General features: G+C 41.0%; 1 protein-coding gene and 1 long non-coding RNA gene across 2 annotated transcripts in view; both read left to right on the forward strand.

The window, feature by feature from the left end:
- Positions 1-26,682, forward strand: part of LOC308321575 — a 287,191-nt gene that overhangs the window by 90,773 nt on the left and 169,736 nt on the right. The gene's annotated exons all lie outside the window — the stretch shown is intronic.
- dchs1a (dachsous cadherin-related 1a) overlaps positions 1-26,682 on the forward strand; it is an 89,161-nt gene that overhangs the window by 40,067 nt on the left and 22,412 nt on the right. The window contains exon 3 of the mRNA XM_080772488.1: positions 24,811-24,999. Within this exon, the coding sequence (XP_080628614.1) occupies positions 24,811-24,999 (189 nt within the window). The remainder of the gene's footprint in view (positions 1-24,810; positions 25,000-26,682) is intronic.

Below are 26,682 nucleotides of genomic sequence, written 5' to 3' on the forward strand. Positions count from 1 at the left end.
CCTACATTTCCACATTGAACTCAAGAGTAAATAAAATACTGGGCAATCCTTTCATGGACTCTACCCAAAGGTTTATGAAAGGCACATGCTTTCTGTCATTCTGTTCTCTGTGTGTGTGTGTGTGTGTGTGTGTGTGTGTGTGTGTGTGTGTGTGTGTGTGTGTGTGTGTGTGTGTGTGTGTGTGTGTGTGTGTGTGTGTGTGTGTGTGTGTGTGTGTGTGTGTGTGTGTGTGTGTGTGTGTGTGTGTGTGTGTGTGTGTGTGTGTGTGTGTGTGTGTGTGTGTGTGTGTGTGTGTGTGTGTGTGTGTGTGTGTGTGTGTGTGTGTGTGTGTGTGTGTTATTTTGTATATTTCTTAATTTAATTTACAGGATTTTGTGCTTTTTGGCAAGGTTTTGGTACTATACTCTTACTGTGCTATGATGTCATTCCAGCATGCCTCTCTTAAATACTGTATTCATATATTGGTGGAAATGCAACAGTGTGCCAGAACAGCTTCCTCTGACAAGGTGTTGGGGGGGAAATAAATCTGCTTAGGTCATAGAGTGTACTGTGTGTACCACTACAATCTGCTTAGGTCATAGAGTGTACTGTGTGTACCACTACAATCTGCTTAGGTCATAGAGTGTAGTACTGTGTGTACCACAGCATACAATCTTAATTTCAGATAAACTATGTTGAGTAGTTATTATTAGATGAATTTTATGGGAGTTTTGTTTCATTACATGGCAGGCTATACAATGGAAAGATGGTTGAATTTGGACCCATGGATTTAGGAAAGTTTAAGTGGTTAAATATTTGACTGTGTTCGATTGTCATGCAGTTCACCTGTGACCGGTAAGATCCATTTCTATACCCTCGGAGTTAAATCAACACTGAGGATTTTGCTGTGTGGTAAGGTAATACATGTGTGGAGGGGGGGTGTAACTGTCCACACAGCCCTGCCCTACAACACATTCCCTCTTCATTCTATGTCTTTGTGTTCGTCTGTGTTCCTCGCTTAAAATTCTCATTAAGGCCTCTGGAGCGCTAGTCTAACGTGTTTACACAGCCGGAATGACATCATCACATCTCAAACGCACCCCATAAACACATGGTCATATGCTGAGGTTCTGTCCGAGAAAAGTTCCACCCTCATATGCAGCCGTCTCTGGAGTGACAGTCATCCGTAAGATGGTGATTTTAATTTCAAGGACCCCCTATTTGATATGCATTAGGCCACAGACCCCCTGCATTTGCTGCAATTATTATATATTTTTTCTACCTGTTAATTTACAGTAACTGAGAGAAAACAAATGGATGGAAATACAAATGGACACATACAGGTCCCTAAGGACCCTTACCGTAATTGCAGACCTGAATGGGGTCCATTTGGATCCTAACTATCAATCATTTAGCCCTGGACCCCCTGGAACCCCCTCAAGGAGGTCCCAGCTGACAATAATTGATGTGAGAGAACACAGACAAAGTATTTTAAAGTTTTTGTGAAATCTTAGAATTTGGGCATGAACATGCATATTTCAATGCAGCAATGCATTGATGTAAAAAAAAATATTTGACCAGGAGTATCTTTACTTTGACTCAAGATCTGGAGTTGAATACTTTGCCGAACACTGTCAATAAGTTCCTACGTGAGTTTATGATCAATGTACTTGTCAACTATAGCTTGGGATTCTGGGTACCAGGCAGTGCCATATGCAGACAATTGAAGATTAATTCTGGCATCAAAGATATCCTGGAATGTTTACACGCAATCCTGCCTTCACAAAATGGAAAATGTTGAAAAATAAAATCAAACAAAGAAAAGCTCAGAGAGGCTTCCACTATAGTCAGCCAAAAGGTCTTATGTCAATTCAAAAATAAGGCCAGAGAGACTCTCATTTGGGTGAAACATGTTTTTTCAAAAGTATTTCCCTTTGAACTCTCACACAAAAGCCGCACAGCCGTGGAGGACAAAATATGATCAAATATCCCAAAACAAAACTCTCTTTCTTTTTGCGTGCAGAGTTTTCCCCTCAGGGCAACAGTCTATGAATTAATTTGATCGAAAGATGCACATATTCTATAGTAGAGTGTTAGTGTGTTATTTATTAATGAATAATTAACCAAGTATTAAAATCCTGCCATAGAGTTGAGGTTTAATTGTTTTTTATGGCTTATCATTTGCTCTCTCCTCTAATAAGTAGTGCTTTGGAAAAGTGAAAGAAGTTTCTGGTATATGAACATCTTTGAGAGGCTAGTTCAGGCTGTTTCATTTCTAGGAATTCCCTTAATCATATTTCCAAGAGGGTCTAAAGCTTTGAATCAATCCCTCTGCAGCAAAAGGGTGACCTGCTCTGTCTCTGTTTATTATGACACCGTGAGTTCACAGAAGGTGAACTGACGGCCGCCTCTGTGCAGTGCTGTTTGATAAAGTAAGATTCTCCAGTCCAACACAGCTAGGCCCTGCACCTGGTAATCTCAGGTTGACGAGCCCCCACTCCCCCCCAACCCTGAGCCTTTGCCCCCTGAAATTAAATATAATCCCTTTGAGGGATCATTGAGCTGCTTATCGCTTTACTGCACACAATCAGAGGCACTTTTCACCCAAAGAATCTACCATGTGACACCTGGATCTTTAACCCATCAAATGAGCTTAAGTTTGTACTGGTAAAGCAAAGTTTGAGAGATCCCATGACTTGCCATTAATCCATAGTGCCCCCACCCCCCTTCCCACTGGTTAGTTGGATTACAATTATGTGTTTTCTTTGTGCCATTTCACTTTTCTGGTATTAACACTTCTACAGCACACAGTGCCTCTGGTTTCTTTAAGAAAGCCACATCTAATCCCTCATTAGCCTAAATTCAGGTCTTTAATAAAATGTTTCTGGGTGGTATGTGGTCACACCACATTTGCAATGCATTGGCATTAATGCTTTTATTGGCAAAACATATCTGAGATTAAATTAATTGCAACATTTCTATTGTAGCTTTAACATAGTTTAAACACTTGTGTTTTATGTGTAGTGTGCTTTTGTTATAATCTCCCATATGTCACTGCAGCCATGCTCATCTGTCATAGCATTAACCCCACACTTAAAGAAACATTTGTTAGGTGGTGTTATTACTCATGGTCTGAGGGAACAGATTGGTGCTGATATAATATGCTAAAGGAAAGGAAACCCTTAGCTGCTGCTGAATGAGCCATATAAACCCCCAACATCAGAGGAAAACGGATTTTCTTTTAATTTTAATTATCTTCTCCTGACATTGAACTTTACCCTATTTACAGATGCGAATCTTTGGCAAATTGTTTCTTGCTATTTGTATAGAGATCAAACAACTGAAGCCAATAACTAGATTCGATTGAGTTCAGTTGGCCCTGGGTTAGATCCATGTCATTACAGCTCTCAATAAAAAGTTGTCAATAGCAGATAAACGCAGTAATAAACAAGTCAAAAAGTGAAACTTCAAACTGAAATTATGACTATGTGGTGAAATAAATATGATAATGTACTTTTTGCGTGTTGTTGGGGTTCTTTAATGTGGCTTTACTTTTGAATCCCAGAGCTTCCAATAAAGAGAATACATCAGCTATTTTCAAACCATAACAGAGTTCAAACCATAATATTGCTACTTTGCCAGCAAGCAAGTCTTGAGGTCCACAATTTGAGAGAATCGTGGAATTTTTCCATGCCACATATAATCCTACAATGCTTATGGGCCAATAGGACAGTATCATTGGATGTGACTAATGCTTTGAAAACTCAGGAAATATTGCACTAAATGTTATCTATCAGAGGGATTAGTCTTAAGGTTTTAAGACATGAGGCACAGTTAATCAGCACATGTGTTCCATCAGCTTCTCTCACACATTTTCTCTCTCGCTGTTATTATAAGTCAGCTGGGCTGCATTTTTCTTCAATTCCTTTGCTTATAGTTTGTTATTGGTTTGCTTAATTAATTATGCCCCTCCCCATCCCTTGATGAGTTGCTTATTTTGGTATGATCCAACACTCCTTTTGCCTGATTAGGTTAATCGTTAATGCACCTCTGCTGCACAAATGTACTACAGCAGTGGTTCTCAAACCTTTTCATGTCACGGACCCCCAAATTAAAAACATTGTGTGCCAGGGGGGAACCCCATACAAGATTTGTGCTATTAAAAATTCTACAAGCAGATCTACAAGCTCACAAAGTATCGCGATGCAACGTGCTGTGATAACACATCTGCCATTTTCAAAAAGCACCAGCTCAGTTGCCTTGTGTCCGCCCTGAGGTTCGATCCCTGGGCGGGTCATACCAAAGACTCTCAGACTCTTGGCACTCAGCATCAAGGGTTGGATTGGGAGTCCCTGCGAGTGCGACATACTAGCGTCATGTTCAGGCGGTGTACACATCAAGCTGCCTCATGCCACAGGAGGCTCCAGGTCTCATGATGTATATAGGGTTAAAGTTATTACAGTAAATGATGCTATACTATGTAATCTTGCTGGGAACCCCCTGGAACCCCCTCAATGATCCCTGCGGGTCCCCGGACCCTGATCTACAGTTCCCAAGACGAGTGTGTCCTATTGTCATTGCTCATACTGGGCTCAGTCCAGTTTCAGATAAGTGTGGTAGACAAAAGCTGGAAGAGTCTGTAGTGTGCTGTGCATTGTGGAATCTCTTTTTCCTTTTGGGGTAGTTCAGACAGTTCCCAGCAACCCTCTAAAGGTTTCCCTCGTTGCAAAACTTTGCTGTGAGCTGGGCTTTTCTTTCATGCGGCTTATCCTCACTATACGTGACTTAACTCACTTAATGGCCCTTGGCATTGCACAGCCTTACACCTCTCTTTGATGTGGTCAAGGTCTGCTTTTTTGTTGTTTCACTGCAGCTCTTCCCTGACCCTGACCCCTCCCCTAAGACTATAATGGGATATCAATATGACCACTGCTATCTCCACTGGAGGATGGGCCTTGGCTTCGACACTAACATCCGGCTTGAAGAAATACACTGACAGTTTTATATCAGGAATATGGCCCTGCAAAATCCCTCGGAATTCTATGGTAAAAAAAAGAAAGAAGCATGTAGCAGGTGCTTCAAAATAATCTGTTCATATTTACGTTGCTAATATGAAGACCATATGAGGTCTGATCTGCAAGTCAGTGTGAAAGCTTTTGAACATAGCCGAAAAGGGAAGAGCGCCATTTCATTATTGTTATCTTACTTTATTGGCTCACAGAAGAGCTACAAGTACAAAACAAAGGATAAGAGAAGAATGAGCGGTAAAGAATGTGGTTTCAGTGTTGTCCTCACACAGGCCATGCAAACTGAACGTCTGCCTTCTGATCTCCATTCTCCTTGCCAGTGTTCAGTGGTTTGTTTCAGGAACACTGGCGGCACACACTTTACACACCTTCCTCCTTCCTACTGGCTTTCGTTTACATCACTGTAAACGAGAGCTATGGGCCCACCCGTTTGAACACTTAGAATGGCTGCCTTGTTAAGTGGTCAGATGGGTGGGCCGTGATTCGTGAATGCTTTCAAGATTTGAAGTGGCGGGCCATGATCTAGAAAAGGTGGAAAACCACTGGTTTACATACACTGAGTGACTGAACATAGAAATGTTGACCTTTGACTGTCACTCCACTGGCTAGAATACTTTCCCCAGGAGTCAAACTCTCATTTATTCGTGTTATTTACACAAAAGTTATAAGTAACAGCTAGGGTCACAGAGCACCCTCCTTGGTAGCTCACAGCTGGATATTTTATTCTTGTGGCTTCTAGCAAAACTGTCACTAGCTAATTTGCCAATTTATTATTATGCACTTTTGGAAACTAATAAACATCACAATAGATAAATTGTTAAATGTTACCATGGCATCTGGAATATACAGACCAGATTAAATCTGGTTCTCCTATAGACCGATCAGTTTGTCAAGCAGACATTTGTGGGATGGCTTTGGCCTTATGTTCCTCTTGGTGTAATTGAGTCAGTACACCATTAGACAGCTTGCAGCTCCAGGGGGGAGGGCATTATGGTCAACCAAGTGCTACAGCGTGGTACGCTTGGAGTGTGCAGTGACAAGATCTGAAATTAATGGTGATGGAAAACGTTAGAGTTAGGGTCGACATATTTGACTGAATATTTAAAAGACTTCTAATAGATTTCCTTTTTTATATTTAGTTTAATAATGTTAGTCCCAATGGAGCATCTCCCAAGCAAGTCTCATTCACGATCAAATAAATAAACAATGTGACCTTTGCGGTCACATGTATCACTTTCAATTTGGTGTACCTTTTTGTATGTCATTGGCATGTCATTATAGACTAATATTTGTCTATAATGACGGACGGACGTGGTATTTGAAAAGATGCCATCGGGCCTACAGGGGGATGGGGCGTATTTGAAAGATGCCATATATAGAGAGACAAGTAACAAGGAGAAAGAGTATAGGGGGAGCTGTGCCATGCAGCAAATTGTAAACATTTGGGTTGCCCTAAGTTTGCAAATATTGTCCGAAATAAAGAAGAAGGAAATAAAATTCAAATATTTTAGAAAAATCTAAAAGAGAACATTGCGAAGTGAGCTTGTAGATTGACTATTTTCACTATTCATTCAAGTATGCAGGGCTTAAAGTGGTTATTGTGAATGTTTATCATTCAAAGCCAAATCCAAAATGTGAGTGTAACACTTCTGTAGTATCCGGACTATTTTACATCACACCAGTTTTCACGGGACTGCTTTATCCTATCATTTGCACAAAGTTCTGTGGATTAAAAGCAGCAGCTAGCTGTTACTTTACACTTCAAAGGAGACATCAAGACTCTAAAATTGTATTCTGTCAGCATTATTGGGTCTATTAAGACGGCCTATTATTTTCCTGTCGACTGAATCACAGAAGAGGGAGGGATACTGATGTCAGCAGCCTGCAGAAATCTGTTGGTGTCAAAGAAACGCACTCGTTACCCCTAAAGAAGAAGAGCTCTCTAGAGTGTGAAGTTCACAGGAAACAGATGATAAACTAATGCTGGCAATTGATTATCTGGTCCCATATGAGCCAGGATAGGAGTTAAACTATAGCACTGAGATTTATGTTTTGTTTGAACAACATCGTACGAAAAACTGAAACAATAGCAAAGGCTGACATGCTGGATGTGCTGAGTGTTTGTAGATAGGGAGATGATGGAAGATGACCTGCTAACCTTTCCTTTGCTATATGTAATGTGTGTTTTCCATTTAGATAAGGTTTCGTTGACAGTGAGTTAACTCTGCGCTGCAGTTAATTTATTTTAACAGGTTACAATCTTTCTCATGTCAGAACAGAGCAGCTGTACATAAATTGGGATGCTTTAAAACGGGTCGGTTATGGGCTTCAAGCGTTGCCGTTGAAGCAGTAGATCCAATGTATAAATGATAGACGTTAATGCTGCAGAGTTGTAGAGTTGTACCATAACCTATTAAAACATAAAACTAAATGTTGTCTTTATGGCTTGAATTGCCGGTTTAATAAATGGCTGAATGTGGGTAGTTTGAAGATAATTTGCTGGTCCTGGAGGCCCTATAACATTATACCTCAATAACATCAGAACGGCCTTTCATTACAAAGTCCCAACAACATGTCGTTGGATCTCAGAAATACACTAAATGGACTCTAGGGAGAGATTAGGTGCCAGTTTATCTGAGATATATAATACTCCACATGCACTCTGCAGTCTGCACTATAATTCATTTTCCTGGTACAGGACAGGGGCACTTTTCAAACGTATAGTTATTGATGGTGGCAGAAGCAGCTCACACACTGCTCTAGTAAACTTGCACTCAAGTGGTGGGTGCCTGGCTACTAGATGAAAGAGAGAATAAATGGCAGCTAAAGGTTAAAGGTTATAGAAGGGCAGCTGGACGTTTGGCTGACCTCTGGCCCACGTCCTCACATGTTAGCCAGAACTCTCTGCTTGATTGCATTAGATTAGGCATGCTTCATTCTCTTCCTTTCAGTGGAAGCCACACACTAATGGATCATTTAGGCCACACACACACATACAGTGCTATATACAGTACATAAATGAATTATTATCAATTATTATCAATATTAATATGTGTGGGGTGGGTGCAATACTTAGTTTAGACAGTTTTTGGTTTAGTCATTGGTTAGACCAGTCATTAGTCCTACAACTACAACCAATCTCAAACCCTCACCCTAAACCTAACCTCCCACGGGGCAGCACACCTAAACCTAACCTTAACCCATGTCTAACCAATGACTAGTCTAAACTAAGTATGCACCTCGTGTGGGTCTCATTGATTGATTGATTGATTGATTGATTGAAGTATACATTTCAAGTACAACTTGTGTAAACAAAGTAGTACAGTAATGGCTGTAGACATCTCTATAATCAGACATCATAACTATAGTATATTATGTACAGTACTACCACACACTAGTACAGGTAGCAATACAAATCATTTTACATCTCCCTTTGATATACTACACAGTATCTTGGGAAGCTTGTGGGGTTTCATCACTTTACCAAAATGGCTGAATCCATACTTTGCACAGCTGAGCAAGCAATTAATACTGGCATATTGCAGGTCCAGACACACTGATAATAACAACGCCATCCTATTTAAGTCTCATTGCAGAGCAGAAAGCGGGAAATGTAATCATTGAAGTGACTTTGCCTTGTGGCTAAGTGCTCTGGGATAGTGTATGAGGTGAATTTGAGGTGTGTATGAATATACTATGGGATCATCCAGGGCAGGATTCTGCTTGTGTGTGGGCCAAACAGGTTTTCATCTTTCAAATGGATTAGATGTGTTTAACTCAGAATTTTATGTGTTCCTTTTAAGAGCTTGCGTGTGTGTAACCTTTGCGGAGGACGTGTTTACTGTCGAAGTCTCTCTAGTCTTGAGAAACAACCGTACTGTTCACTGACTACCTTTTGTATACTCTGCAGGGACTGTTTGAAATGAATCACTTGAATGAGTGGAATGGACATGTATACAAGATAAAATATAATTACGCGATCACCTAAATATTTTGCAGGGAACTAAATAAATATACTCTGGTGAGGAAATGAAACCCGTCTATTGCCTTGGGGGCTCAAAAGAAGCTGTGTTACTAAACGGCATGAATTTAGTCAGACAAAGAACTTCATGAATCCAGACTATCAAGACCAAAGCAATTCACATAGTGACCATATCTGGCACACCATGCATGCTCCAAAATCGGGTTGACAGATAATTTCACAGCCAATAAGGAGATTTAGCGTTTTGAAATGACATGTAATGGGAACAAATACATTATCAAAAAGTATCCTCTAAGTTTGAAAAAGATGGTACAGGGGTTTCTCTGTCAGTAAAGAAAACAGCTGAAAGAAATTGCTTCACAAGCTAAATATGTGATTGTTTGTATACTGTATGTGCATTGTGTCAGTCCATCCCATTTGTCCTAATGGCATGAGCGTGATCGTCTGTCTGTCTGTCTGTCTGTCTGTCTGTCTGTCTGTCTGTGTGCATGCATGTCTGTCAGTCCAGAATGAATGTTTGTTTCCTTGTAATGATGTGAGTCAATGAAACAAAAGAAACAGATCCAAACAGACACTCAGAACCGTCACGGTTGCCAGAATCCTTTTTTGTTCGACCCAGGTCTGAACCAAGGTTGTAATGGGTCGTTCCTCTGGGATCGGGCCTACAGCTAAACAGACCTCACCAGAGCAACAGTGCGCATGCCAGCATCCCGCCCCGGCAGCCTTCATTTGTTTGCCGTGTTTATCAACCGGTGACAGGGTGTGTTTATGTGCATGGTTCCAGTAGGCCTTCATGGCCCCCCAGTGCCCCGAACCCCCCTCCTTTCTTTCCCCTTCTCCATGGCCTCTCTCCCCCTTTCTCCATCTCTGTGGTGTGAGAGTCCTGGCGACAGACTGCAAAGGGGGACATATGGGGGACTGCCCCTCCGCAGGACTGATTACATTGCTAAAACAGTAGTGCAATATAGCTGGAGCTGATTGGGTTTGGATGCGGGGCTGTAATCATTGCCACCTCACCGGACAGCAGTGTTTACAAGGGAGATTCAGCATCAGTTGTTTGGTCCAAAACTGCATGTCTATGTATGTTTAAGCTACATATACTGTAAAATTCATACAGTAAAAATTTACTATATTATGCTGAATTATTATTATTATTCTGAATATCATCTATCAATATAGGTTGTATGACAATTTCAACAGAAAGCAAAACATTTGTATCATGAATGATGATCAAATGAAACAGTGAAGCAACAACAATCATGGAATATTTGCTTCACCCAACAACACTCATAATATCTTGGAACTTGGAAAAACATCAAGGCACTTCCAATATCCTATTTCATAGGCATATTCACTCCCTGCCAGTCTGGGGATTTGACCCAGCAATCCTCTGGTGAAGTTTAGAGCTTGTCTGTAGCAGACAGCAAAGAGGATGTTTGACCATAAATTCATACCGTAGATTTGTTTTGCTGTAACAAGCTGGAGCATAGGCTACAGATGTTCGCGAGGAGACAATAAGAGTAATTACTTGAACAGCTTGCGCATAGTGGAAATTCCATTCTTGATGATCTACTGATTTGTTGTTGTTTACATTTTACAGCAACAAGGTCCATAGCTTCCATGAAGCTATATATTACAGCTCTCAACTTTAATTATGATGCAGCTTTGCCACTATTTGCCTGCAACTTGGATTTCAGATGCCACAAACTTAGTTTCACACAGCTGTCTGTCGGCCAATGAGGTGCTTTAAAATTCAGACAGCAGTGATCGTCCTATGAAAAGACAGGTCAAGACGCTGTACAGCACAAGTAGCTAACCCTGAATCACACTGACACAACAATATAGTCTGTCTTCTTTAATTACTGTTTTCCTGTGGCCCAAAATGAAATGACAATGGCGGTATGACTGTCAATGAACGCTTCCATCCTGTACGGTGGCTTCCATTTTTCTACTCAAAGAAGGAAAAAAACATGTCAATGTTTCTTGGAAGCCACCCCATGTGCAATGCTTTTCCCATTTCCTGCCCTCTGAAAGATGAAGGGCTGTGGAGAGATGAAGCGCTGGTATTTCATTAGAGCCTGTCTGGAGCTTGAAGTGTTGCTGCGAGTGTTTTGGAAGAGCGGGGTGCCTGCCACACCACAGATCTGGCTCCCTGTATTTGGTGCTGGCGAAGTACAACAAGTCTGCAGAACTGTTAATCTTAACTACTGAACTCATCATCCCTCTGGGACACTAAAAACATGCAACTGTTGCACCGCATTCTATCATGTACAGTATGCCAGTGTCTGTCCAAATTGACCACTGTATCTGTGTCCATAGTCCATACATTATGTGCGAGGCATTCAGCATCTTTATGTAATAGATTTAAAAACCTTCTCAGAAAAATACTGTACCAGAGCAGAAAGATTTGATTTCCTGATTAACTAAAATCTTCCAAATCTGATGTCTGCACTGTGGTGCATTAATACTGTACATGTCCTGCTTTGAGCTTTGTCATGGTCCTTGCTTTGAATATCACTATGTATGCATAGAGTAAAGGTGAATTTAATTTTGTCTGTTGCATCAGTCATTACGGCGTGCCGCATGGCAGAAGGCAAGCAATCTAGTTACTAGTACTGTTATGTATGTATGTATTTGGTTAAAATGAGTAGGGTTTAAAAAAAAGGCAAAAGCATGCTCTGTTGCACTGGCCTAAAAGTGGGTCCTTAAAAACTGCTTCAATGTATGTATGTACGTACGTACGTACAAAGTGGCATCTATTCTAAAATGCAGAGCACAAATGCATTGGGGGTGTAATCTAGCGAATTTACTGTAAACGGCAAGTTATCTGGGTAGGAAGTCTTTAGCTTTAGTCTCGGAATTAGTCATTGGTGTATTTTGTCCATTATGTAATTGAAACCAATCAGTGTCGGCTCCCATTCCTTTTAATAGCCAGGTTCGCATGAATCATGCCATGTTATTTGTGCACATTGTGAACCCGCCTACAAATGAAAACTGACCCAATTGGAAACTAGCAATGACAATTGTACATAACTTTATGCCAGGTTTAAGATGTATTTTTGGTATATTATACCATCAGCTTTTGAATGCGATGAGCTTCACGCATTTACTGAAAGACTGATAGATCACAGGGCTCCACCAGCCAGTCCTCTTAGTCTGGCACACATCGAGAGGGAAAACCCCAGCATTGTCAATGTCTGACTCTGTGGCGGACTCCTCCCCCCGCCTCATCAAACGAGTGTGGGGATATGTGGGAAACAGGAACCTACAGTATCTGGCCCGGCAACCGCATCTGTGCTGTGTTTGTGCATGCCATGCTCAGTGGGCACTCTCCCACCCACTGTAGGCAGCTGTAGTGCTATGCTACTCCACATCAGTGCTTCTGCACGCCCCCACACGCTGTGTATGTTTCACATTATAGCTCACCTCCCACCAACCCACCCGTACCCCAGGATCCAAAGCCCAGCTTAATTGCCTTGACTGACCAGGGCCAAGATTTGCTATTGGGCAGCTGTATGAAGTGAGTTGAGGAGAATGATTGGTTGAAACAAAATGAAGCCAGGGCCAACTTTCTGATGAAGCCAGCTTCCTTCTCTCATCCAATATCCAATTAGTATGGATACACTCAGTGAGTATATACTCACTGAGTGTATCCATACTAATTGTGGGAGGATGAAGTGCCGCTATATAGCTGCACTTCATCCTCCCACAAGCTTCAGAGTCTCCTCGCTGAGATTTCTGGTAGTTGTAGAGCTTCCGCTATCAAGGTGGTTGTGTATGATGGGTCTCACACTCAGTAGTATGTTGTTTTCCCTTTTTCTTGCCAATCCCCCCCCCCCCCCCCCCCTGTGTGGTGCGTGTGTACGTACAGTAGTCCCTGTTTCTGCCAACTCCTACTGTTTGGTCTGGGGCGGGTGGGTGTAGTCACACATATCTTCGCTGATGCAAGTCTCTAGTTGCTTCTTTTCCCTTGTGAGGAACAACAGAGATCGCCCTCCCCTGTTGGCTTTTCACCTGTGAACACGGCCAATTATGCTAATTGGAACATCCATCTTTGTACGGATTATGCCTTAAGATGTATGATCAAACATGCCATCAGCTCTACTTTCTTTTCTTTTTCTTTTTGCTGCATTTTTACTGAAATAATTTGTATTTATTTCTTTATAATGGTGGTATTATTTGTGTCATACTCATATATCAGTTGGACGTAAAGTCAAAAGTTCAGCATGCGCTGTCTTTTTCTGCCCTCAAGTTTCCTTTGATCTTGGCTTGAAGATGTCAACATCTGAACTTCAAATCTACAATGAAAGAACATGCCGCACCAATAGGCATTTTACTGTTTGCCTTTCAGAGATAAACCAAGAGATTAATAATTCAGACCACATGTTGAGTCTTCAAGGCATGTCATGGCAAACAATTTTACAACCATTGGAAATATTAAACCTAGGTAAAGGACAAGCTCCCCCTGCCCCTTTGTTTGTTTTAAATCTAAACCCCACATCTTGGTGAGGTTTTGTCATTCAAAATGACTGGCCTTCCATGCAAACTCAACCCTGTAATTTTCTCTTTATTTTCTTTCCATTGGCTCAACCAGTGAGCAGCGTGCATAAGAAAATAGCGGCAGGTTTGTTTCTCCCATTTGACCTTTGGAAAATAAACAGACTAATGCCTTGAGCAGGGGCCTATCAGTTGAGTTACTGGATTGCCTCTGTCACTCCAGCTGGCCATGGGTTAACTTCTACACACCAGAACGCTTACATTTCCAGTGGAGTTTTTGTCATGTTTATTTTTCTAAGCAAAGTTAAACCTTCCTTGAGAAGCATCCATGATATCTTCTGCAAAGATATCAGGGATGTTGATGATTGTGGCTTAGTGACCTTTTGGTTCTAAGACCTTTTGGTTCTATCCACTCCAATTCCATTCCCCACAGCTCTGTTCAGTGAATAGGATTTTCCTTTTTCTGTGACTTTCAGGACAAAATTGAAAAATATTTTATTACAAAATTACATTTTAGGTATGAGCTACAAATCAAATGGTTTCAGTTTACCTCTGGGGATTTGCTCTCATATCAAAGAGTGAGCAGGTTAGCACTGACAGGGGGGCTGTTAAACGCACATTTAAGTTGTTTTCAAGGTGTTATAGTAACATTCCTACTTGATGACCTACAGCACATGCTTGTTCACACAACTGCTGTGCTACATATGGATCATCCTATAGCTGTGTTACTAATATAGAGTGGAAACATCATAATATAAATACTAATGCACACACTGTGTACACTATAGATCAAATAAATAGATACATATCAATTGAAACACTTTGTTATTCTGTTTTCAAAACTGCTGTTTACTCTTTTACCTCCCCCTTCATACAAAGCTATTCATTTATTTTTAAACCTATATACTTTGTTGACAAAGGTCCCCTTTCCTTTTTCCTCTTCTCAATCTACAGTACAAGCTCACAACGTGTTTCAATGCAAAGCCACTATGTGCTTTTTCTGCAGCACTTTCTTCCTTAAATGTTTTGATGCTTAATCACTTCCAGCTGCAAGGTCCAGATGAAAGACAGACACGTCCCTTTTTAAAGGTGAAGCTTTCTGAAGCCCAAAATGTGCTAGCAACTAAACCTTTGACAGGCAGTGAAACCTCAGAAGTTGCTGGTGTTTGCACACCGCAATGAACGACCTGAAGCCTACGCTGATGAATGTTTGCAACAACTTAATTGGGTCTCGACTCTCTTGAGGCACTGCGAAAATGACATTTTGGAAGATCATATGTATTGGTTGAGAAACAGAACTCCCACTCAAGAATGCTTTTCTTTCTCCATATAGAGCCTACATTAGGTATGCTTGCTGATGCACTACAGAAATACCCCCTCATGGACACTCAATTTAAATGATCATCTCGACAAGGTAGACAATAATGACATTTGATAAACAAAGTAATTTTAATGTTTTGATTATGTATTTTGGTGTGCTGTGGTTACAGTGAGTCAGATGTGAATGGCAAAGCGAGATAATGAAACCTTATCCATACTAGTTATGTCTACACTGTACTCTTATACCAAAATTGGAACTTATAAATGTTACATGTTGCCTTTAACACAAATTTACTATACTGTGCAGGACAGAATGAAATTATTCAGTTTACAAAATCACCATTGTTATAGTAACGCTTTTTGATGTAACTGAAGCTTGGCAAAAGGTTAGCTTCTCATAGTCACAGACACTGTATGTTTCTTTGGGCAAACAGGAATACACAGTTACTTAGAATGGATTACACAATTCTGTGCCTTTTTCTGTGAAATATTATCTGTTGTCCTGATTATTCTACAGCAAGTATGCCATATCATTTTTTATGTGTGTGCCATTTGCAGTCATTTGAAATCCACCTATATGATAATTATAGTCTGGTTGTACGCCCAGATCTGCAAAGACAGTTCATCATAGCGTTTTGGCTAAGAGATACAGAGGTGTAGGCTATACATTTGGAATAGACTGAAAGAGAAGTCATTCTGATGGTTACTAATAGTGATATATACAGTCTATACAGAACTATACTGTAACCTATCATCTTGGACAACGATGCACTCTTTTGGATTAATGTTCAAGTAGTGATGTCATGCAGGGTTACTCAAGGAGGCTGTGTAGATACAGTAGGAATAGTTGATTATGACCACAATTCACAGCTAAGATTTGGTTTATAATATACAGTATGCCACTTGCACATACTGTACATTATACAGTGGTGGATACTTAAGTAAAAGTATCAATACTGCAACATAGAAATACTTTGTTACAAGTAAAAGTCCGGAATTTCAAAATGTACTTTTGTACAAAAGTATTGGCATAAAAATGTACTCAAAGTACCAAAAGTAAAATTACTCATTATGCAGAATGTCCCATTTCAAGTTTTCAAATGTATACAAATATTTTTTAAATAGCACATCGACATGCTCAAAATGTGTCGCGATGTGACACGTTGTGATCGAAATATATATAGGGTTGAAATGGTTAATGTATGTTTTCGTAATAATAATCCAAATCTACAGTAGAAAGTAACTAGTAATTAAGTTTTCAAATAAATGTAGTGGAGTAAAAGTACAATATTTGGATCTGAGATGTAGTGGAGTAGAAGTAAAAGTATTGGAAATTGGAACACAAGTAAAGTACAAATACATAAAAATTGTACAGTACTTAAGTACTTTCCACCACTGACATTATATTGCATTAGTATTTGTTTTGAATCAAATCAAATAATTCCTTCACTAAGGCCTCTGCTGTCCTTGTCCACGACACATCATTGGTTAGGTTACTGAGCTATAGGCCAATGGTGGAAGAAGTACTGTACTGTTTGTTTTTACTTAGAAATACCCTGCTAAGTAAATGTCCTGTAATCAAAGTGTGAGGAAGAGAAACTGCAGAAGAAGAAAACCTGCAACACTCCAAGTTAGAAGAGTATTCTTATAATGTAGGTGCAAGGCTCAAAGGTACACAAGCAATGTCCTTTTCACATACATGATTACCTCTGACGTACAGACAACGGACTACGTTTTGACGTATTGTTTTTCCTCAGTATTGACGTAGGCCTACCGGTATACGTTTTTCCTCAGTATTGTGTCTGCAATCAAAGTGTAACTAAAGTTTTCAAACTATTGCAGTGGAATAAAAAGTACAATATATGTGCCTGTGGAGTAGCAGTGTTGAAAAATACTCAAGTAAAGTACAAGAGCCTTATACCTAAGTACAGTACGTAGAGAGGGCCTCATGTTCTTCCAGTGAAGCTCACAGAGTTGGCACAGGGGAGTCGTTCAGGCGTTCAGAAAGGTTCCTGCCCCTCCCAGCTCTGGCTTTCCCATTCTGTTCCTCGCTCACCCTTTGGTGAGTTACTGGGGAACAGCGGGAGACAGCTGGGAAGTTGCTTTAACATAATTTCACCCTTAAAAAAAGCTATGAAGTCAGTTGAAGTTAGAAGTCAGACAACATCACATGCTTTGTCTCTTTTGTGGTGCAGGGAATCAAATCCCCCAAGATCTATTTCAGAAGAAAAAACGTCTATTCCATTTCCTGCACACACGTATCACCTCAGCATTGATTTATTAAAAAAGGTCAATATTGAGGTCACAAGGGCCTTTGTCAAGACATCATCACATCTTAAGAGTTCCTGAGAGGGTTCTTGTGACGAAGCATCAACCTCTGCATTCACCTCTGCTTTGATTTTAATAAGTCAATGTAGAGGTGATACATGTCAGTGGGAATCTTTTATTTGGAATCAGTTGCCCTTTTTAACACAGACAGTGTACACACACACACACACACACACACACACACACACACACACACACACACACACACACACACACACACACACACACACACACACACACATAATTACACATACACACACACAAAGCAGAGAGACATCATAGGCTACAAGTTTAACATGTTTTTAGTGTCAGCATTCTTTTGACATTACCCATGTCTTTAACTTTGCAATAAAGATTGTGAGGTTTCTTCCCCCACCGCTACAACCACCAAGATCTTTCACACATGGTTGGATGGGATCCAACTAGAACTCCCTGTGTGGCAACACTTTGGTATTGTGATATTTGTCAACACTACGTGGGCCTTTTCTTTCCACTTGGCTCGTGTGGTCTTAGGTTAGGGGCCTTTGTGTGGTGATGAGCATATCACAAAGTGCCTGTCATGGTGCAGCACGCACTCTACCTGCTACTTTAGTTAGGAGGCTCAGTGAGGGAGGCAGAGATCTTTGGGAGGTCTCCACCTCTCTCTCCTCGTCTCTACAGTCCTCAGAAGGGATGCCAGGACATTGTGAGGGAGAGGAGAGAGGAGTGTGCATTGCTTCACACCAGCTGTGAAAGCTCATAGCAGTTCGGGTGTCCAGATTTCTCCTTCGCACCCACTCGTTTTCGTTTGATGTTTTTCAGTCTGCGCTTTCCATGGTCCCGCTTGTGTCTCTATTAATCCGCTGACGTATCAAATGCATTCTCTAATTGCATGCAACTACTGCAAGATTGCACATCTCAGCAAATGGTTCATATTGCAATTATAATGCAAACATAAGACATACATTCTGCTGGTGTCAGTGATGATGTCACTTCAAACTCAGCGTGTATATTTGTGATGACCAGAGAGAGTGCGCTGCCCGGTGTGAACAATCCTACCGTAACCTTCACAGAGACACAGTAGAATTCCTTCAAACAACACTGAGTGATGCTATTCTATTTCTTCCCTAAACCTCTACTGCACATCACAGAACGTCCTCTTCATGTGGGATCCCAACGAATGGCAGCCAGTTCATATCCAATATCATTGCTGCCGGGTCGAAACCTTGTATTGTACAGTATGTAGTTATTATTAGTTACAAGCTCTTGTTAAAACATTACAATGGTTAAATATTTATAAAACCCACAGACAGACTTCAACCGGGCGTCCCTATTTTGGACATTGGTTATTATTGGTGAACATTTTCAAAGAATTTCAAAAACTCTACAACGGAACACGTTGTGACCTTGCATATATCATTCGCTATTTTGGCTACTTTTATGTGACAATGACACAAGCATAAAATAGGGCATTCGTTTATGAAAAGACATATGAAATAATGGAAATACAAGATTTCAGCCTGACAGCGACAATATCATTATACACTGCACACACACATCTCTGCCTCCTATTCCATATCCATCTATGTTGCCTGAAAGCCAACTGTGTTATTTGTGGGGTTTCAAATAACAGCTCCCAATAGCACTGGGAAGACATGAATTTGGACATGAATTTTTGAGAGATTCAGACCTGTCTTACAGGGCCCGTGCTGCATGTTTATTTTAATCATCAGTTTATTATGTTCCAGCTTGGATCAATTCATTACTTCAATCAACTAATGTAGTATACATTATGTTTGTATTTATTGGTATCACTATGAAAACATTTTTTTATTTTTTAAACATTCATGTTTTAATATGAATGTTTTATTTATTTCAAAACGCCTATTATTTATGGGCCCACTTGCCATGCCCTTGCTGTTTGTTTCTAAGCGTTACACATTCAGAGCAACACATTTTCTTTGTGCAACGTGCATGCTGTCATAATGTTTCATCTGAACCATTGTTACTGAAGCTGCTGCTACATATTCAACGGTGCTTGGTTTGTTTGCAAACAGGTTCCTGTGACTACAAACAATAGAGTGGACTACTCTCTACTCTCAATCACCCTTTAGCTCCATATGGATCCCATACACTTGTGTTACCTATTATATCCCTGATTATGTGTCTTTCTGAGCGTGCGTGCGTGTACTGTACTGTACTGTACTGTACTGTACTGTACTGTACTGTACTGTACTGTACTGTACTGTACTGCAAACTTCGTTCAGCCAAAATGAGTTTTCTTTGGTGGGTGGCTGGCATCTCCCTTAGAGCAGGGGTTCTCAACGTTTTTGTCTGGGGACCCCCGAAAATGCTTTGGCCATTCTCACGTAAACTCTTAATTTCCATTTTCCAACCATTCAGTTCGGGCATCTGGTTAGGATGCCTCTTGGGCGTCTCCCTAGGGAGGTCCTCGAGGCACGTCCCACTGGGAGGAGACCGGGGCAGACCAAGGCACAGTTGGAGGACACATCGACTCACTGGCCTTGGAACGTCTCGTGATCCCCCAGGAGGAAGTCACTAATATTGCTCTGGAGAGGGAAGTCTGGAGCTCTCTGGTGGAGCTGTTGCCTCCGCGACCCAACTACGGATAAGCGGTTGAAGATTAATATAGATGGATGGATGGGCAGAAACCTCTTCTCTCCATTCTTTTTTTTTGTTTTGTTACGAGTCCATAATTTGTTGTGCCCCCTCCCCAAAAACCCCATCTGTCCTGACCTCTTATAATTAATAATAATAATTAGTATGGACTCTGGTTCTTCATCTCAATGATAAAATGTATGCGTCACACAAAAACATCAAAAGTAGCAGATCCCCAAGCTGGAAACACAACGTGAAGCGACACATTTTGAGCTTGTAGATCTGCTATTTTTTTCATTTGCATCCTGAAAAATAACAGTTTTGGACATTTTCACATTTCAGGTTTCCACGTAACAGACAATAGGGTTATGAATGTAATGTTTCTAAATAATGGTGGTTCAGTGCCTTGTCCTGCCTCATGGTTGATTGACTACTCCTGCTGTCGTCACGTCTACTGGGATCAGAATGGTGGAGAGACCTACACACACACTCTCTCTCGCTCTCTTGTACATGCACAGTCTCTCACGCATAATGATGTATTGTACTACTGCACTGTTGACTACAGCAGTGATTCTTCTCAATCCCTTTCATTTCAAGAACCACCATGGCGTAATGGTATTGTATTATTTTTTGTTTATAATGACGCCAGGGTTAAAGCATTTAACACATGATCTGACCTGGATGTCCGCCAACTCAATGACACACACCGATCAAGGACAGCCACAGCACTGCTTAAATCTTCTCACTAGATTCCATTTAGTCAGGGAATATTATCAGTATTACCAGTCAAATCTGGGAATACATTTCTTACCAAGAATTTTCTTTCTAGTTTGACATGTCACATGCTACGTACTTAAAACATAATGAAATTTAGAACATTTTGCCTTATAATGGTTGTATGGTACCCCAACTTTCAGCAGCTGTCAAAAATTCCCCTAGGGTGGTTGAATATAAACCAATGTGGGATATGTTAGTAGACACCTTTACAAACACATTGGTGAAGAAAATTCTTGGTAAGAAATGTATTCCCAGGTTTTATTAATATCCCCTGACTAATTACTACTACAGCATAATAACAACAAAAGCAACTTCAAAGTTGCTGCTGATCTCTATACATTACTAACGTGTGTGTGTGTGTGTGTGTGTGTGTGTGTGTGTGTGTGTGTGTGTGTGTGTGTGTGTGTGTGTGTGTGTGTGTGTGTGTGTGTGTGTGTGTGTGTGTGTGTGTGTGTGTGTGTGTGTGTGTGTGTGTGTGTGTGTGTGTGTGTGTGTGTGTGGGTGTGTGGAGAGTCTGGTGACTAATGTGTGTGTGATAATTTCCCGGCAGGCATGCCTATCCACAGTTCCACACACACTCCATCATTTGTGGCCTGTTTGGATTGGCAGAGGTGTGGCCCTGATTGGGTGGTTTAAGGGCTACGTGAGACACGTTTGTTTGACTGGGCACTCTAAAATAAAAGGAGCCTAATCGAGAAACAGCATTGCCTTCATTTCGTCCCTTGCTGGCTTCAGTGGTTTCAGCTCTGTATCACTGATTTATTCTTAGTACTTTGTGCCAAAAAAGAGCAGTCGCGTGCATGTCATATAAGGTCAGTCGAGTATCCACAGTGAAATCTTCTGTGTAATTTAGTTCTCTCTCAGAGTTTAATTAACACTGAGGATCATACTATAAAGTTAATTTACATTATCCAAAACATGCTTACTGCTATCTGTCTGTCTGTCTGTCTATCTAGAAATGCACAAATTTACTATTATGAATCCTGTTCACATAATTGTTACCATCAGATAAAGTGGCAGGTTTGTAAGGCTCCATGATTGTGATGGGTGAACAGAGAGCCCTGCATGGTTATCTTTGGATACCCCATGCATGCTTGTTTTACTAAAGCTCGGCCAAACGTTCCCCTTCCCCTGCTGATAAGCTAACTCCCATCGTGCTCCACTCACATACACTGAGTGTAGAGGGAATACTGTTGGCTGCCAACAGTGATCTAAAGAGCCCCCTTACGTTTGAACTTTTATAGAAGGAAATGTCATGCAACATTTTGCATGACATCTATATATTTCGGTGAGCAGGACAAAGACTGCGGATAAGAAGAGAGAGGCATCCAGGACCAGATTTTCATGGATCGACACCAGTAGGAGGAAGTGGCTGGTGGGAATTCTCTCCTCATTTCTGAGTAGCACGTAATTGACCTTCTTTGTTGCTAATTATACCTGTCCACCTAAATATCTAACTACCACTGCAGAGGAAGGATTCATTTAGTCACAATTAAAGCCAATTAAGGTCCATGATTAATGATGGACATTTAGTTCTGAAAAAGAACGGAGACAAAACACATGGGATTTTGAAATGGATGCTGGAAATGTATTTTTTTTTTTTGCCAATATGTGACAAGAAGAGTTGTGTAACATGTGTGTGATGGTGAATGAAGTACTGTCTGCTTGTGGTGACTTTGTTGAAGAATTCTCACATTATGCAATATCCTAAGTGCACATCGATCTTCGTTAGCGGCTTTATGAGAGTCTTTTCACATTTTAAAAGAGATTTACACTTCCCTCCCTCCTGGGCTTGATTTATTATAATCTTCTCCGTCAGACTTTTATGAAAGCCATTTTCATGCCAGAGTCCTGATTTTATTGGGCTATCCTCATCTCTTAGGATGCATGGTTTGTGGCTTGGCTAATTGCACTGCTCTCATTTTGTCTAGGCTACATCAGGCCTCAGTAAAGAAATCATTTTGTATGGGTGGTTGGCAGAGGATAATCCCATAGACTGACAGGCCTCTCCATTCCAGAATGACACTGATATGCTGTTATTAACCTATAAATGAGGGTAGAATTGAAATGCCAGTCTCCGGTGATTTGAAAATCGACTGATTGCTTTATATTGAGCAGTTGACATTCATGCAAATTTGATTGTTCTGCTTATTCTATTACATTCTTAAAAAAGCCCTGCACTTAACTCACAGAATATACAGTGTTCTTCCCAGGCTCTCTATACCACATATGTTTCTAAATATACTCTCCAGTCTCCACTATATACTTTATGGCTAGCTTTGGTTGCAGTGAGAGCTATGTAATTAGAGTAAAGCAAAGGATATCCACTTTATGTAGGTGAATTGTATATGGTTTTGAGTTAGTACAAGGTGCACATTTATAAGCCATGTGTTGTCACATACTAATGGAGAAAAATATCTGTCTAAAGAATACTGTTTTGTTTAGCCAGTCTTTTGCCCCGACAAAAGACTTAACATCTATCAGAGGACTGAAACCTTGGCCAACCTGGGATGAACTTGCATAGATAATAGATTGCTATTCTTCTTCAATCTCATTTCTGATTACATGACTAAATCTCAGAATCCCTTGACTTTACTGTTCTTACTGTACGGTGCATACTCAGACAGGCCATCTTCTCAACATATGGTACAATACTTTATTCTACACATCTTTATACGTAATAATATGACTCTCTTATTCTTTTTTTCCCAAATGTTTTGTATAACATCGTTGTCAGGTGGAAACCTTGTATGCCCAAACCTGTTATTTTTCAGGAGATGTGTTCCAATTGGATCTAATGTAGTTGTAATCTGGTCACAGGCTCTTGTTACTACTTTTCATTGGTTCAATATTTATAAAACCACTTGACCACTTTAACTTTCAACATTTTTCAAAACTACTGAAAATAGCAGATCTATAGACTGAGCATAACGATCCAGTCTTGATCCCGGGTTCCCCTGTCGTAGTTTATTATTCTTCTCTTTGGTGTGTCTCTGCCAGCTCACTCACTCCTACACACTGCTCAGTTGAAAGTACAGGCCCTGCTCTCCGTCGAGTCCCCCTTACCCCCCCCCCCACCCCCATCTGCCATCTGCTTCAGCAGAACACGGCTGAAGGCTCTATTACCGCACGCCAAATCTTCATCACCTCCAATAAGTGATTTCCATCTACACACACTCATACCAATGTCATCTTTAAAAAATAGTCTGCTTTTGATACGCGTGGCTTGTTTTATTTTCCCTGGCAGAGCTCCTGATGAATTCTCCTTCATTTGTGCAGAAAAGTCAAGTATTGGGGGGATCTCTTTTTCTTTAATTACCACTTTCTAAAAATGAATGATTTATAAAACGGACTTGTGGGGCTTAAATCCAAATGTAATCTGTCTCAAGCGCCGAAGCCCAGCCAACACTTGCACACAATTATCCCGCTGGTACCCAGGGGCCCAATCTGATTGGCCTGTTTGCCTTATACCGTCTTGGGAGCTCCTATAGTAATTGAGTCGGCTCCCTGGCTGATGGCCTGTGTGCTGCTTTTATAACTCCAGTGGTTCCAGTCCTGTGTAGATGGAGTATTATTAAAACCAGGCTGCAAGGGGGACATTACATGAGAGTATAATGTGCTGCACTGAAGCGTACTGTGTGGTATCCCGCGGTTCCCCAGTTGTCCCTGTCACTGTCCTATGCAGACAGACGCCACTCCTGTGGAAGGCAGTTTTCTCTCCTGGCAGCCCTCCCGAGTCCCGCTCCCAGGGTCTGTCATCCCCCCCCCCCTCCCCTCTGCTTGCTGCTCACTGCCAAAGGGGCCCTTTGGCCTCACACTCTTGTCAGTTAAACAACAGAAGAAGGGGTCCAAAGATGCTCTCAAACAACACCTGGTCTGGTGTATTATTTCTGCTGTGGGGGGATTAATTGACTCCAACATCCTTAGGGAATTTAGATTTGGTGTTTTGTGTTTTGGCTTTGTCTAATATACATAGGCTATGCGTGTTTTATGAGGAATAATTATCGTACAAATAAATCGTTACACTAGAAATTCCCATCAATCCACTACTACAAGAATGTTATAGTTTAAAGTTTTCTTTAAGCCTTTTTTTGACCTGAGATCAGATTCTAAAGATGTCTTCTACAACCTGACAGTTTTCTGAAAAAGCCTACAAACTCCTAGCGCGCCACTCGGTGGCGCGCTATATGAGCTTGTAGATCTGCTATTTTTTAATAGCTAAAGCATGGCATGATGCTAACACCAAAAGGGGTTCCCGCACAAAATGGGTTAACCAATAGCCTATTGTCTTCTTCTCTGCAGGTGACAGCGACAGACGCAGACAGCGGTTCCTTTGGGTCCATTACCTACTCTCTGGGCTCTGGCATCAACAGTGCTGTACCGTCTCAGTTCACCATCGGAAAAGAGACAGGCCAGATCTGCACAAGCGTCACACTGGACAGGGACCAGGGGCAGACCAGCTATGACTTCACTGTGACTGCAGTGGACGGGGTGAGCTACCTAATATGAATCCATTCAATCATTGAGTAATCCCATGAACACAGCAGTGCTGCTTTTCTCATGTGACAAGAGAGCAAAGGCCTAGCCAACAAAGCAAGCAGTCCCTTTTTTATTTTGGCATGTAGGCCTACCAGACACTCTTATCCAGAGTCACTTACATGTGTGAATCAGAGTAAACAGACTAAGCATTAATTGTAGTGAACAAATGACAGGATGAATAGTGACATACAGTACTTGTACAGTGCGAAGCAAGCAAAGTAGTGCTTCATAGGAAATAGGACACCACAATCCTAGCATTAACTTTGTCTAAAAACAATACCGGTATGCTATCGACATAACATTTCAACATTTGGGATCAAGCAAAACACATTGAACTAACCAAAATACTAGAAAAGATTTCCTAAAATCTGGACTGAGTCTGCAGTTCTGACTGCAAGGGAGATTTTATTCCACAGTTTTGGAGCCAGGAAGGAGAAGAGTCTAAGACAGTGTTGTCCAGGGTGTTTTAGAGAAAGCTCGAACAGCCTGCTTGTGTTAGCTGATCAAAGTGAGTGAGAAGGGTTATAAGGTTGGATCATGTCCTGAAGATATGAGGGTGCCATGCCTCTCGTAGCCTTGTAGGCCAACACCAGTGTTTTGTTCTGAGAGCGGGCATCAACTGGGAACCAATGAAAATGAACAGAACACAAAGACGTGACGTGATTGTGAACATTTTGGGATGTTGAAGACCAGTTGCAAAGGAGGCTGAAAAACAGCCAAAAGACACACACATCTACAGTAATTAGGCTGGCTTCAGACCTGTGAAGGTCTGAAGAAGAGTCTGGTCGGCTCGAAACGTTACCATTCAAGTAAAAGATATGTTTAGGAGCAGAAATTGGTGTGCAGACTCATTTTATTCTTGATGTTGAAGCCCATGGCAGGCATAGTCTGGATCAGATGACTTTCATATTTGGCCTGCGAAAAAAAATAGGGAAAAAAAAGAGAGATACATTCTGCATGGCACTTTATGTCAGCCTAACAAACAATACTTAACAACTTAAGTCTTATTTTATACTTTGTCATACGGTGGTGTCATGCAAACAAATAATGAGATTGTATATATCTGCTATTTTCACAATTTAAAAAAAACTTTTCACCCATAATGACATGCCCAAAATAGGGACACCAGGTTGAAAGTGGTTAAAAGTAAACAGTTAAAAATGAAAGGGAAATTACTACTGTCATGTTAAAGCAATCAGTTGGAGAAATGCCTCAACTGTCAGGCAGTAATATTTAACAAGTTGGACTGCTGCCTCCCTGCTTCTTACCACCTGGTCTAAATGAAAAGCCTGTACTGTAGTCTATACCAATGAAAAGACTGTGAAACAGGCGGTTGGGCTGTGGCTGAGCCCTCTCACCCTCCACAGGTCCTGACAGATTGCTGTTTCCCCTGGGAAACTATCAATCCGTATATCCCTGCACAAAACTGCGGGGACTATATTTTAGAGGCAATACTATATACATCCAATTTTAACAGGGTTACTGCTGCGTTTTACTTGCATCGTTAATGTGCTCCAAAGCGTATTTCTTTTTTGTTAAACCAGTTGGTCATGATTTACTGCAGGGGTTCCCAAACGTTTCCATGACAAGGACCCCCAAATAGCCATAGCCTCTGGCTGCGTAACAGCTTTAAAA

The sequence above is a fragment of the Protomyctophum bolini genome (genome assembly GCF_963924005.1).
Source record: "Protomyctophum bolini genome assembly, chromosome: 9".
In the NCBI taxonomy this organism is placed as follows: domain Eukaryota; kingdom Metazoa; phylum Chordata; class Actinopteri; order Myctophiformes; family Myctophidae; genus Protomyctophum; species Protomyctophum bolini.